Consider the following 16071-nt stretch of genomic DNA (forward strand, 5'->3'; position numbering starts at 1 on the left):
CTCTATATTTCCAGATGAACATCACAATGACCTTTTTGTGTCTTTTTAATCACATAATATTCAATAAGTATTAACTTAATACTTACATTTTTATCCATTTAGCATCAAGACAGAGTTTGGAACAAAGGAGTCTCCAAATGTGCAGTTGTCCTATTGGGGCTTTTTACTCACATCTGATGTTTTATCTCTGACCACGTTCTGTAAGATGGATCTCTACAGGTTTCCCTTCGACACCCAAAGCTGCAGTATAACGTTTCAGTCTTCAGCATATTCAAGTACATCTGAAAACCTTGAATGAGTGGTGACAAACAAACGAATAAATGAAACATAAATTATTTAAAATTGTTTGACTTTATAATAATATTTTTTTTTTTTTTTTTTTACATTTGTTTCCAAAGACAATGATCTTACAATAGATCCACCCTCAAATGCAATGGGAGTTACAGTTTCCTTCAGGCAATCCTTTGAGGTCCAGGGAGAGTGGGAACTCCTCAACATAAATATCTCTAAAGCTAAAGGCCACGGTTTTTTTGGGTATGACGTGGATCAGCTGAAATTTCAGGTACAGAGCACAATAATATTTTTAAGTACTTTTTTAATACTTTTTATAACTGCAGACTGGAGATCACCAAAATGGGGCATGAACTCCAAAATGATGCGGGGTCTCCACACTCAAAGACTGCATTCCCAGCTAACAGACTTTTGTTATAACATATATTGTCTTGACGTTAGAGCAGGGATGGGCAAACTCGGTCCTGGAGGGCCACTGTCCTGCAGAGTTTAGCTCACACTCTGATAAACTCTGCTGTCTGTAGCTTTCTAGTAATCCTGAAGACATTAATTAGCTGGTTCAGAGTACACAGTAAATTCCCCGGTGTTACATTTAACACCGCTCGGTGTTTATATGGGAACCACCAGCAGAGTGTTAAAAGTAACACTGAAGCAGTGTTAGAGTTAATGAGATAATTAAGTTATTAATTGAGTGATGATTGAGCATTGAAGACACCTGATGATAACAAGCAGAATCACTGAAGAAAAGAGAAACACAAGAACTACAACTGACTTCCGGAGATGAAATCAACTGAAGATAAAAGACGAAATTAAATCTCTTAAGATCTCAGCAGAAGAGGATTAAACAACTCCACAAACAGCATTACCAGCTTCACTTATTACTAACTAGTTATTGAGAATTAATAGAGGTGTAGATGTTGATGTTTTATTGGAAATAATATATTTTAGTAAAATCACCATTATGGTGATCAGTGTTTGCTTTAGTTGCCTAGTTTGAATCTTGGCTTTGTTCTGCAAGTTTGTGGTCTTTGTAACACATAATTTTGTTACAAAGGATGCCAGAAACAAAGATGATCAAGTGGTGTAGTTTTAACCATCATGAAGTAGAATTATTCACTAATCACATAGATTAGCAAAAATGATTAGTTGTTATTAAGAGGTTTTTTTTTTTTCACCAATGATAATTTCTTGCCACAGAACAGACATTATGATTTTATTTTTGCACATTGAAGAGGAACTTATTTAAGACGCACACAGACATCAAGAATTAGCATATGAATCTCAACAATGGTGACATGCTTCGTGCAGAAATGCATGCTGGGAACCACCATATTATAAAACTAATGGCTCCCAGCATGCATTGCAGCATGAAGCATGTCACTATTGTAGTGACTCATAAGCTGATTCTTGATGTTAGTGTGTGTTTGTTTTGCTACGGTTTATTTTCTCTCAATGTATTTAGAAGTTAAAATTCATGTTTGATTTTTGGCAACAAAAAAAAAAATATATATATATATATATTGATGGTAAAAATCTGTTAATAACAAGTTATCTCTTTTGGTCAGTTATGACATTTGTCAAACAATAATTTTTTTTTTTTTTTTTTTTATTCTTAATGGTGATGAACTTTATATCATACCTTTGTGTATGGTTTCCTTTGCAACAAATTATGTGTTTTAATAAACAATGTTATAAAGACAACAACTACCTTAAAAAAATAAAAAAAAAAATAAAAAAATATATATATATATATATATATAAATTGTCAAACCACCAAACTAGAGGAAACACTGATCACCATAATGGTAACCACACATTTTTAATAAAACTTCAACATCTAAAAATTTGTCTATTCTCAAAAAAGAACTTCTGTAGATGAATGACAGAAATAAGGTCAAACTGGTTTGTAATAAGAGAGATTTCATGTCTTTTCAGTTGATTTCATCTAAGGCTGTGTCTGGAAGTCAGTTGTAGTTATTTTGTTTCTCTTCAGTGATTCTGCTTGTTATCATCAGGTGTCTTCAATAATCGAACAATCAACACTCAATTAATTACTTAATTATCTAATTAACTCTAACACTGCTTCAGTGTTACTTTTAACACCCTGCTGGTGGTTCCCATATAAACACCGAGCAGTGTTAATTTAACACCGGGGAATTTACTGTGTAACAAGTTATAAAGTCTGCGTGTGTAGTAGGGCTGGGCGATATATATCGTGAGATTGTTATGTGCATCTCGTCAGTAAAGCCGGTTCCTTGATTAGTAGTAAATCACCATCACCTGCTTTCAGATGGAGCGGCATTTACTACAAAGAGCCGTAGTTAACTGACAAGCTGAGCCATATCGCATTAATATCGCGGACGTATCGCCAGCGATAATTAATGCGATATGGCTCAGCTTGTCAGTTAACTATGGCTCTTTGTACACAGCAAAAACTCCAGTGTTAAATTAACACTCCTGGGAGTGTATATGAGTCCACACTCAAGAGTGTTGAAGTTAATGAGATTATTAAGTGATTAATTTAGTGATGATTGAACATTATTGAAGACACCTGATGTTAACAAGTAGAATCGCTGAAGGAGAAAATCGCAAATTGTAAGTTACCATTATTGTGATGGGTAGTTGCTTTAGTTGGGCTCTGACCCTTTTATGTGTACTTTAGATTTTGTTTGGCGGTTGTATCTGAGTTAAAACTGCCAGTTGAACAAAGAATATAAAGTGATCTGATGGTGTTGGTTATGTTATGACAATCATCATTTGAACTTGATCATTGAACTCATTAAAATCCTTCTTTCTAACTTCGATTTATGTTGTTGGTTACAGCATAACTGTGAATCTGAATAAATGGCCAGAGTTTTTGATCTAATATAAAGGATTTCTTAAAAGTTGTTTAAAAAAAAAAATCATTCTTTTAGGCACACACAGATGTCAGGATTCAGTCTATGCATCTCAACAATGGTGAGGAGCAGAATATTCAATGAGGAAAAGTAAATTACATAGACAATTCAGATCTTAATTTATTCATACCGCAATGCATGATGGGAGCCATTAATGAGTTGTGATTGGTGGCAGCCACTGCAACATGCTTTATTATTGTCACCATTGTTAAGATTCACAGGCTGATTATTGATGTCTGTGTTTCTAAGTTAATTTATTTGAAAGTCTTTTGATCAGAACAAAATGTATTAAATATTTTGGTTTATAAGTGAAGTATTGATAATTATATGCTGTAGAATCACAAAGCTGCTGCTAACAAATTAAACCAAACTATCTCAATAAGTTTCATTTTTTAGATCACAGCATGATTATGTCAAAACATAACTAACACTATCAGATCACACTTCACTTTGTTCATTTTACTGTTATAAATCAATAACAGCAGACAAACAACCGTACAATTTAAAGTAATCATATAAGGGTCAAGAGCCCAACTAAAGCAAACACTGATCACCATAATGGTGACTTATAATGTGTGATTTTCTCCTTCAGTGATTCTGCTTGTTACCATCAGGTGTCTTCAATAATGCTCAATCATCACTAAATTAATCACTTAATTATCTCATTAACTTTAACACTCTTGAGTGTGGACTCATATACACTCCCAGGAGTGTTAATTTAACACCGCTCCATCTGAAAGCAGGTGATGGTGATTTACTACTAATCAAGGAACCGGCTTTACTGACGAGATGCACATAACAATATCGTGCGATATATCGCCCAGCCCTACATTAAAGGGCACCTATTATGCCCCTTTTCACAAGATGTAAAATAAGTCTCTGATGTGAGTGTGTATGTGAAGTTTTAGCTCAAAATACCCCACAGATAATTTTTTACAGCATGTTTAAACTGTCATTTTTGGGGGGCTGAGAAAAACGCACCGTTTTAGTGTGTCTCCTTTAAAAGTTAATGAGTTGCGGTTCCACGCACAGGGGGCGGAGCCTAACCAGCTCGCACTCAGAGCCAGGACAATCTCATCTCACGGAAAGATGATAATTATCAAAACAGAAACTCACAGAAAAGGTGTTCGAGTCGGACAATAATGCCCACAAAGCTAGAGAATATATGCTGAATAGAGATAGAACAGGTATGTTTATTTTTATTACGTTTATAACTTATATGCCATCTGCTCCACTATTAATACAAGCCTGCTGTAGTAACTTAGACCCCGTCTGAATGTTGTCCAAAATATACTGATGAGTTCAATTAAGTTTATTGTACATCACACAAAAGTTGAAGCGTTAGTTTTACTCTAGAAAATCACTGTAAGAATAAACACAGTATAACAACCCAGTGGGCATTTGATGTCAATTTAACATCAATGTGACATCAAACATTGATGTCAAAATTACGTCACGAAATAGGTCAAAAATGAAAGTCATACTGACGTCAAAGTGTCGATGTCAGTTTGATGTCAAGATTTTGACCTCTGCTGATGTCATTTTGATGTCATGCTTTGTTTGTTGGTATTTGATGTCAATTCAACATTTATTTGACGTCAAGATGTCATGATGTTGTAAACTGATTTAACTGATTCTATCTCAAATTGATCAATTGCCATTTCATATTTATACTGTGATCTTATTTCATTTAAGTCCACTAAAAAAATGTTTTTCTTAAAAATGTAATTAATTTAAATGAGTTCAAAACATCAATTTAACTCAATCCTCTTGCAAATAATAGCACACATGATTGAGTTGAAGACTTTAACAAATAGATCATCAACAAATATTCAATCACTGCCAGTTAATAAATCAACATGCAGCTTAACATCAGTGTTTCTTTGCTCATCCAGAACTGAAGCACAGGCTCTACTCTTCAGCACAATGGTGACCCACAAAATTCAACAGAAACTCTTTAAAGGTCCCATTGCATGGATTATTTTATTATTTTAGAATGTTTCCTGGGGTGCCCTTATAATGTTAGTAAGTTGTTATAATTTAGAAAAAAAAGGCATATTTCCTAGCCTGATTTTAGCCTCTGAACGCTCTGTTTGAAGGGGTGTGTCTGTGTGAGACTTCAGTGTAAACGCCCACTGCTGTGATTGGCTGACATGCTTGCATATGAAATATTTAGCATTACATGTGAAACTCTCTCGAAAACATTTACTATTACAGCTATTATACGTTTTTAATATTACAGCTATCGAGATTAACGAATCGTGAGAAGTTTTTTAAGTATTTAGATCTATTCCCATCACATAAAAGGTTGCAGTGCACATTAAGTCTTATCCATAAACTCTCTCTCTCTCTTTCCCTTTCATTATCATGGAACATAACGTTACACAGCGAAGTACACAAAACACTCGTTACAACCAATAGTAAACAAATATAAACACACCTTTTCAGTGGGTGCTTAATAAACTGGTAAACTTTATATCTGTAAAACGGCTGGATGAGCTGTCATAAAGTGCACGCTCTCACTTTCATTTCTGCCGTGGTCAGTAACGTTAGTCCTGTCGCTCCGGAGACCGTTAGCTGGATCACGAGAGCAGTTGTACTGATCAATCCTCGAGTAACAACGAGAGTAAATGAAGACTGCTATGTTTATTCTAACATCCAAAAAACAAAACACCTCAATCGCTTTAGGAGACATTCTACAGCTGCTCCAGCGTAGAAACAATGGCGGACTGTGTCCAGCTCACTCAGGGCGGGTCTATGCTCAAACTGCAGTGTCAATCAACAGTTGTGGGAGGGGCCTGTGCAATTCTACACTCTCAGAAAAAAAGGTACAAAAGCTGTCACTGGGACAGTACCCTTCAAAAGGGTACCAATATGTACCTATGAGGGACTAATATGCACTCTTTAGGTAAAAAAGTGTACCTTTTGAAAAGGTACCGCTACAGTGACAGCTTTTGTACCTTTTTTTCTGAGAGTGTACGTCACATTGCATTGATTCTGAGAACAGCTCGTTCTGAGACAGTGCTTATGATTTATGGGGATTAAAAAAAAAAAAACACTGGGTGGATTTTTATCATTATAGGATGGTTGTGTACACACACTGCCAACACACATTTATGTTCAAACACCATGTAAAAGTGAATTTTGCATAGTAGGTGCCCTTTAAGAAACAACAACAATCAACACATACAAAAAATGACACAACTTCATTGAACAACCTAACTGCATTCGGAGTAAAAGACCTTCTAAATCGCTCTGTAGAACACAGAGGCATTACTAATCTTCCACTAAATGAACTTTTAAGTCCACTAAAAATACAATGTAGTGGATGACCTTTGTAACACATAATTATTTTTAATGTTGCCCTTGTTCTCTTCTCCACAGTAACCTCAAGTGAATCAGGATTAAGGCCAATAACCAATCCAGCCTTTCTAATCAATTTATTAATCCTATTTTTATCATCTACAGTGATACTACATCCCCAACAGAGCACTGCATAAAACAAAACACTAGCCATGATTCCCTGATAAAAAAACATAAAGAAGCGTCCTACTTACACCAATAGAACTCAACTTCTTCAAAAAGAATAGTCTTGATTGTTCCTTCTTCAGTTTACTGTCCAAATGGACACCAAGATATTTATAAGACTGAACTTATAAGAACTCTACTTTCTGACCTTTAATTATCACTGGTACTATGACTTCTTTTTTTCTTCTAAAATCAATTATCAATTCCTTAGTCTTCTCCACATTCAAATTTAGAATATTTTCATCACACCATCTAACAAATATCTCAACCTCTCTTCTATAGTCCATGTCATTGCCTTGATTAAGTAAACCCACAAGGGCAGTATCATCTGAAAACTTCTGTATACAACATGAAGTCTGAATGTGCCTGTAGTCAGGTGTATACAATGAAAAAAGAAAAGGTGATAAAACTGTGCCTTGAGGGGCTCCTGTTTTAGTTAAAATAATGTCAGACATTTTATCACCCAGCCTAACAAACTGGGGTCGACGTATAAGATAATTCAATACCCACGTAATAGTTTTACTATGTAGGTTACAATGCAGGAATTTATCAGCTAAAACATGTGGTTGAATTGAATTAAAAGCACTAGAAAAATCTAAAAACATAATCCTAACAGAGCTGGAAGTTGTTTCCAAATGATTATAAATATTATGCAACATAAAAAGTATGGCATCATCTACTCCCTCACCTTTTCGATATGCAAACTGTAACGGATCTTGAAAATCTGACAACTGACTAATAACCCAAATAACCAATGATAATCCTCTCAAAACATTTCATTATTTGTGATGTCAAAGCAATGGGTCTCAAATTCTTTAAACTACAACCCACATTACCATGTTTTGGAATTGGGACAAGACACAATGTTTTCCACATATCAGGTATTTTCGATGAAGATGTAGCCGCACTGGGTACGTACATGAGTATTAGCTCAAATTATATGTAGGGAATTTTAATAATTAATCATGAATATTGCATATTACAGTTACAGATCGATTGTATATGAATAATCAATCACAATGAATTATAATTCCTCATTCATATATCAATGGTCTTATTTCAGATCGATTATATGAGATAACGCTTAATGGAAATTAATGTAATTACCAAACAGTTGTTAATTAACTTATCAACTTCTCAATAAAGTTATCACTTCTTATAATTTCAGGAAGAACAGTTTCTGGCCGTGAAACTATTCTCCTGTCCTTATAAAATTTAGGTTACAGAAAAGTAACAAATCGTAAAGCTTGTAGCTAGGATCAACAAATCATTGACTTTGTAATATGAGCAGACAGACAGAATCAATCGAGGATATATTGGATTTTAATAATTGCAAAACTAAGGAATACATACTACGATTCACACAGAATATATGTATATACACCTTACACAAACAAAACGAAAAACATTACGAACACGAATTAACAGAGGGTGAGATAATTAGAGAGATCAGACGATGAGAGAGGTGAGAGAGAATGAGAGAGAGGGAGAGAGGATGAGCGAGCGAAAGTGAAAGCAACGTGTGCGATCAGAGAGAGATCACAGTTAGGCAAAAATCACAGACAAGGTAACCTTTGAGAGAGACAACAAGGACTCAGATTACATTAAAAGTTCAATAAACTTATCTTGCAAAATGGTTCTCTTTGTTGCTGAGGAAAGAAGGCGAGTGTGTCGTTCTTCTGGGCGTGTTCTCTCGTGTCTTCTGGGGCGAGCAGACTCGCGGGAAGATTTAAAGGTTCACCGAACGTGAAGTTGCCAAAGAAACAATTCAGAGTTCATCTCCCTTGTGGAGGGAGAGGCGAATATGAAAATAAAACTTAGTAAAGAAAAGAAAAGAAAGGTCGGGAGTGACGCGGAGGTGCGCCTCCGAAGCTGGTGTTTCCCGAAGTTTTGCCGAAGAGGAAGAGGAGCTTGCACTTCCATCTCTTCCGTTGAGCGCGGTCGCGGGAATTTCAAAAGAGTCTTTTTCTTTGAGTGGAAGTTGCCGGACGAAAATAAAGAAAAGACTTAAAGAAAAAGAGAAACGGAGAATGCTCCCTGAAAGGGAGCCATGGATCTTCTCGCTGACGAAGAGGGTTCGTAAAAGTGAGCCGAGTAGTACCGGGCAGAACACGGCTGACGACGTCCCATAGTAACAATACACTCATGAAGTGCACTTTGATAGAAAAATCTGTGTGAAAAAAGCATCAGGAATGACAAAATGTCAAATTAAAGAGTCTACATTTTCACTGACAGTTTGTTTGGACTGCAGGGAGTTTGCAAGTTTTCAACCACTGACCATATATAAATATCCCAAAAAAAGTCCATCCAGGTTTAATAATTGGTATTAATTGGTATTCTTTCTAAGCATTCTGTGATTTTGCTTCTTTCTTTTTTTTGTGCAGTTTTCACTGTAAAACCCTTTGGATAACATCTTTGAACAGAAAGTAGCGACAGATCTTTTCTTCCGTATTGTGAAGTACGTCATACAAAATGAAACAAATGCATGGATGAATCGTTCACTATAAGATCAATAACATGCATTTAGAAAATAGATATGGTGATGCCAACTTATTTATTCAGATGGACGTGTTTGAGGCCTTTCACACCACGGAATATATTCTTCTTATTAGTCTTTTTTTTTTTTTTTATGTCTTCTTTAAGCACCTTCCTTTCCATCACAGCGCCAGCGGTGTGGTTTCGTTTTAGTTATAGGAACTAGTCACCAGGGTGGTCCCCAGAGAACAACATTTCCCTCTAGGGCAATTTTTCTGGTAGCATTCACACCGCCAGTAGAAACTCTGAAGTGACACAAGTCACTGCTGCTCTGGTTGTTGTGTGGGACTTCTATTTTGACAACGCTGAGAACTCTCTTCATTAGTTTACGATCAGTTTAACAGTGCTATCTAATACGTTATTATAAAGAAAGTAAACTATACGAAAAAGTATTATAGCATTTGTCGTGTTGTTGATGCCCAATATCTCTAGCTGAGCAGAAATACATAATCATGTTTGGCTTGGTGGTCTCTTCAAAGTCGCGTTGGATTTCCTCAACGTAAAGGTTGAGAAGTGCCTGGACTTCGGCGTCGGTCCATCTATTGCTGTTCTCCCTGTTCGTGGAGTTAGATTTGTGGAGTAAATATGTAGGCTAAAATAAACTGTGTGTTTACACAGCTGTTTAAAAATGGCAGGTGCCGGTGCCGGTGCGAATGCTTGTGAATTTGGATTTTTTTTCTATGCAGAATCGGATTCACTCCCCTACAAAATCCCAATTATTCTAGAATGATTCATTCTTTTCAAACAGAGCAATTCAAGTCATATTGCAATATATAATCGACTAAATATCCCAATGGCATTTTTTTTTTTTTATATTGTGTATCCCTAATAGAAACTATGAAAATGTTTCTCTGGTGAAAAGCCTCTCATATCAGCTAGATCAGTGACTGTCGCAAAATGCAGTTTCCTGTTACTAACCTGTGGGACGTGCTTGATATTAAAAGTTATTAAAAGCGCACTAAGCCGTGAAAGAGACACTGTTCCCCATACGGATTTGTTCTATCTTTGTTCTATTGAATTTGTATGTCCTTCTGTTTTTTGTTCTTACTGTCTTTAGTTAACCTAGTATTAGTTTTTGCTGAAGAATCGAATTGGTATAAATAATTGTGAAATTGCAAAACTTACTTTGATAATTAGAATTAATCTAAACTTACTCCGATTGTGAAATAAGATTTCAAGCATATCACGTTAAATTAGCGATTTCAATATTGACCAAAATAATCATGATGAGTTTTGCTGTCATCGAATAGCTATAGAAAAATGGTGAGATGCAGCGTTTCCATTGCATGGAAAACACAGCATTCTAGGTGAAAATGCTGAAAAACAGAGACAGTTACCATGGTCAAAGACGCCCATTTAATGCAAGATTATATTGAAATACAAACACAACACTTTTTTGAACGTCTCGCTACAAGCATTGTTTTTGTCAAGGTAAAATTAGTCCAACTTTTAAAAAAACATCTCGAGACACTTCCATTCGGGCGAAAGAGTGAACGAAAGAGCACGACTTAATGTACTAATGCAAATTTAGATACCCCTTTAGGTCAGGCAAACCCAAACTCCTAATTATGCAGGACCTCCTTAAGATGGATTAGTCAACTAATCATTCTGGAAACTCATGACAAGCTGACTTTGAAAACAAGTTGTTTTGCACATCCTTACTGATCAACATAATTTTTCATATAACATTCTTTAATTACTTTTAATTACACATTTATTTAGGCCTTAACTTGACAGTTGCAGTCAACAGATGGAACAAGTGAAGAATTCTAATGCATGCTTAAAGGGATACTCCACTTTTTTTGGAAATAGGCTCATTTTACAACTCCCCCAGAGTTAAACAGTTGAGTTTTACCGTTTTCGAATCCATTCAGCCGATCTCCGGGTCTGGCGGTACCACTTTTAGCATAGCTTAGCATAGATCATTGAATCGGACAAGACCATTAGCATCTCTCTCAAAAAAATGACCAAAGAGTTTTGATATTTTTCCTATTTAAAACTTGACTCTTCTGTAGTTACATCGTGTACTAAGACCGACGGAAAATGTAAAGTTGCGATTTTCTAGGCTGATATGGCTAGGAACTATACTCTCATTCCTGCGTAATAATCAAGAAACTTTGCTGCCGTACCATGCGTTCAGCAGGCGTAATGATATGACGCAGCGCCTGAAAATAGGTCTAATAGGTTAGACAAACTTTGTCCCGGTCACGTTGTAAGTTACCGAGCTGGGGACTATTTTCAGGCGCTGCGTCATATCATTACGCCTGCTGGACTCATGGTACGGCAGCAAAGTTTCTTGATTATTACGTAGGAATGAGAGTATAGTTCCTAGCCATATCAGCCTAGAAAATCGCAACTTTACATTTTCCGTCGGTCTTAGTACACGATGTAACTACAGAAGAGTCAAGTTTTAAATAGGAAAAATATCAAAACTCTTTGGTCATTTTTTTGAGAGAGATGCTAATGGTCTTGTCCAATTCAATGATCTATGCTAAGCTATGCTAAAAGTGGTACCGCCAGACCCGGAGTTCAGCTGAATGGATTTGAAAACGGTAAAACTCAACTGCTTAACTCTGGGGGAGTTGTAAAATGAGCCTATTTCCCAAAAAAGTGGAGTATCCCTTTAATAATCAGTATCTTTCAAAGAGATTTCGCTTATCGAAAACAAGTCAGAAAAACATCAGCAGCTGAGTGATATGATCTGAAAAGGATGATGCAAAACATAGAGGCATCCCGGGTAACTAATGCGAAGATGTCAAGAGCGATAGAGCTTTGCCAGGATCGTGTGAGAATTCACTCTGAGGTGCACGTCAAAAAAGTTAAAACACAACTGAAAGCTCCCCTCCAGAAGGCTGATGATTCTCCGCCGTATATTCAAATTCCTGTTGCGAACAGCTTTGAAAGAAGCCCACATGCTGAATCCTTTCAGCTCAAAGATATGAGTTGCTGAAATCGAACCTCGACTATAAACACAGAGCGGATGGTGTGTGTCACACTGATGTATGAAAACCATGAAATGTTGTGCAATATCAACACATTAAATCAAATCCCTGCTTTGACTCATCAGTGCAAAACCACACAGCAAAATGTATAATTAAATAATTCGTAATCCAGAAACAAACAACTTTCATCTTTCGGTTGAAGTCAAAATGAAAAATGTTCACAGGTGCACTTTTCCCATGCATAATATTTCTTTTTTGGTTTAAATTACATATCATGACTCACAAGCTGGACGTTGATTTTTTTTTTTATTACAGCATCTCGGGCGGGAAGATTTTTCTTTGTCTTGTTCGACATGCCCACTTGAATGAGTCATGAGGAGATGCGATTTGAGCCGTGTAAAATAATGTACATTACTGCAATATGCTATCGGAATTCAACTCCGTTAGACTGAGAGAATTTCAACGATATCACACACGTCATATGAAGATAGGAATACAATACATAGGAATACAAAATTACATAAGATGCATATTACAAGCATTTTAAGGTTCGTTCCTTCAAATAAACGTCATAAACGGAGTGAATATAAACTGGGAAACACACAGGAGTATATGAAATATGACATGCTTATATTCTAAGTTTAATATTCAAAGTTTGTGTATGTGTGTGCGTTGGAATGTTGGCTCCCCGTTATCTCTCTTGCAGAGCAGCTGGATGAGCTGCAGCTTGGGAGTCATAAAGTTTATGACCTAGCCAATGAGATCGGGTTATGGGATCGGGTTATGGGTCCACTGGGAGAAACATTCTTCAAAAATACATTTCAGAGCCAAACACTCGAAGATCATAACTATATGATCAAAACAACACTAATCAAATATTCATACAGGAAGGTCAGATACAAGTCTGAGTTACATACATTAAAAGGATATTTCTATCCTAAGTTAAACACAAAGGATGTTTGTGTGTGTGTGTGTGTGTGTGTGTGTATGTATGTGTGTGTGGGATGACTCCTCAGTCTCCCGGGGGTGTTGTAAAGTGTTATCCTATACCAGGGGGGTCAGGTTACAAGACCATGTTTCTATTTGAGAACATCACTTAGGAGAAACACTTCCAAGTTACAAATCAGAATCAGGGCTAACCAGTTATGCAACGCACAAACCTATCAAATACATCTTAGTAATGACTTACATGATGAGTGTAAAGAAACGTTTGTGTGTAGGGAATGTCTATAGAAAGTTTCGTTATCTCTCCGGCTGAGAGATAGGGGGTTTGAAATTCTTTTAAGCATTGCAAAGCTAGGAGATGGTGTCATGTTCTGGTAATACTCCAGGGTGCCATAAAGTGTCGCGAAAGACCATTTGTTGCATACTAGCTGGAGCCGGCGTATGATTTGTATTTGGGAGTCAGGAGGTTAAAAGCTTTAGTAAGCTTTGCAGAGAATGTGTTTGGAAGAGATGTCCTTAGAAAACCCAGAGAGTCCGAATTTGTTAATTCAGACCAAACGAACGAATGATTCAATAGCCCAGTCGTTACAGTCCCCCCTTTCCGTAGGATGAAGTCCCTGCGTGGACATCATCGGACGGCAATCATCACGATGGGGAGATGACAGGAGAATCAAGATGGTCGTGTAGCAGGTGGATCATGATGGTCGGATAGCAGGTGGTCCTTAGAAGCTGAGGATTCAGCTTGCGGAGGTTCGGCGTGGTCTCTGACTTGGCACCCCCTTTCCGGGGATTCCCTCGTAGAGATGCACAGCACAATGTCGGCGGCGGTACAGGCTCGGACCGCAGATGAAGTGTTCAGAACGGGCCGTCGAGACAGTGCTCGGGGGCTGTATTGACAGGAGCAATGTCCATGAGTTGGGACCCCCTTTCCTCACTCCAGAGTTCCAGTTCTGGATCTAAGGTGAAGTTGTAGTTCTTGAAGGATGGGAGTTCCAGTGCTGTCTGGTACTCTTTGCTCGGAAGATTGTACAATGGCAGGTCATCAAGGTGTAGGATGGCACCTTTCGGTACTTGAAGTCCCATCTTCTGGTTAAGCATGTTGACACGGCTGGTTGTGTCATGCTGGTCGTGAGTGACAGTGGCTGTGCACACCGGTGTGTTAGCAAGCCACCTTTCACCTACAATCTCTGCTTGCGTCTCTGTGACTTGTGTGCGAGGCTTAGCTTCGGCAGGGCAGAGATAATGAATGTCTTTAGTCAAAGTACACATGTACGGGTTTGAAGCCGAGTACCGTCGTGTGTCGCTGTCGTGGTAGGCCACCATGTCTGGAGTGCGTATCTTGATGTGGGTGTTGTTTTTCCAACACCTGACCTTGACAATGTCTGTAAGTCTGTAGACTTGGCTTGACTCGATGATAGGCAGATTTAGGAGAAAGCCCACTTCTCTCTGCTCGGGATCGACGTAGAGTGGGATGGCGCTACCCAGAGAGTAGGCCAGGTGTTTTTGTAGAAGGTCAGCTGGCATGGTGATGGCGGAAGCCAGCACAGTTAGCACAAGGTTTAAGGGTATCAGGTACAGTGGGATTACGCCTGTGGCTAGGCTGTCACTGGAGGACCTAACCTCCCACAGCATGTCTGTCGTTAGTGCTGTAATCAGCTGAGTCTGATCGAAGTCATTCTGTAAGACAGTAAGCAGCGGTTTCATGGAGTTTATGGTCTGCTTCAGCAGAACGCTGTGAGTGTTGAGAATGACCACTGTTCCTCTCAATGTCTTGCTGAGGGTTTGCAAAGATGCACTCTGTGTGGTGAGTTGCTCTTTTAGCTGTGGAAGTTCAGTCTGAATTTCAGTCACATGCCATTATACAGTGGCTATGTTTACTGTGTTGACACTTGGCATACCAATGTCAAAAAGAGTTCCAACGGCAGCGGCGGCTCCTAGCAACGCTCCCAGGAACCGTTTGGAGCGGTGGTTGGTGCTTAGGAGTCCCGACTGTGTAACAGTCACTTTCTCAAGTTGGTTGAACAGGTGTTCGACCTTGGCCTCGGCGTGAGAGAGGGAGTCCTCTGTCCATCGGCACTTGCCCAGATGTATTGGGCTACGGTGCTGGGGTAGTGTGCTCTGTAGGCCGGGCGGGGCTGGATGAGTCAAACATGCACTTGCTGGGTGTAGGTCCTGCAGTCGGTGATCTGGAGTCTCAGTTGTCCTCTCGGTGGCAGCTGTCCTCTGGTTAGCTGACAGAACAGCATGGCGAACCACAGCAGCAACCTGGTACAGACAACAGGGAGAGAGAGAGAGAAAGGGGAGGAAGAAGCCAGCGAGGGTTGTCTTTGGTTGGACACGGCAGTCTTCTTACTTCGTGGGTGGCAACTAGGTTTAGCTCGCCTTGGCCCATGTTTTGCCACATCTTGCTGCCGGCATGTCGCTTGCTTCAGTATCTCGTCAGTGTCTCTGGTGCTGCGGTGTGCAGCACATGATGCGTCATAGACGTACATTGGCCTTATCCCCCCTTTGCGCCGTGGCATTACAAGCTTTTGCATTGTGATGTCAGACGGTGCACAATATAGAATGTTGTTCTGTGCACGCAGCATGTGTTTGGTGTTATGCAGTGTTCTGAGGCACTGGTTGTCAGTGAGTTCAAATGGCGTGCGAGGGTGGTTAAGCAAGGTCTTTGTGGACGTGTCAGAAGCCCGCATGTCCGCTATGTTGGTCTTTGTAAACAGCGGAGCCAGCGTAAGCGGCTCTGAGGTAGGCAGTTTAGCTGGTAAAGTTCTTATGCTGTGTGTAATCTTTTCCTCCTTTAGGGTGGGTGGGTGGGTTGAAAGTGACCACAGCTTGTTGTTTAGTGCGCCAGGCTTGGCGAGTGCATGTGTTTGGTTATGTAGCTGCAGGTCAGTCATGACCTTGAGGCAGCAGGTGTTAAAGTCTTTGGTGAG

General features: G+C 38.7%; 1 protein-coding gene across 1 annotated transcript in view; it reads left to right on the top strand.

The window, feature by feature from the left end:
- The window catches only part of LOC309510629 (uncharacterized protein), a 96847-nt gene that overhangs the window by 47506 nt on the left and 33270 nt on the right, over positions 1–16071 (top strand). The window contains exons 11-12 of the mRNA XM_082185492.1: positions 103–275; positions 399–562. Of these exons, the coding sequence (XP_082041618.1) occupies positions 103–275; positions 399–562 (337 nt within the window). The remainder of the gene's footprint in view (positions 1–102; positions 276–398; positions 563–16071) is intronic.

The sequence above is a fragment of the Leuciscus leuciscus genome (genome assembly GCF_965113295.1).
Source record: "Leuciscus leuciscus genome assembly, chromosome: 1".
Lineage (NCBI taxonomy): Eukaryota > Metazoa > Chordata > Actinopteri > Cypriniformes > Leuciscidae > Leuciscus > Leuciscus leuciscus.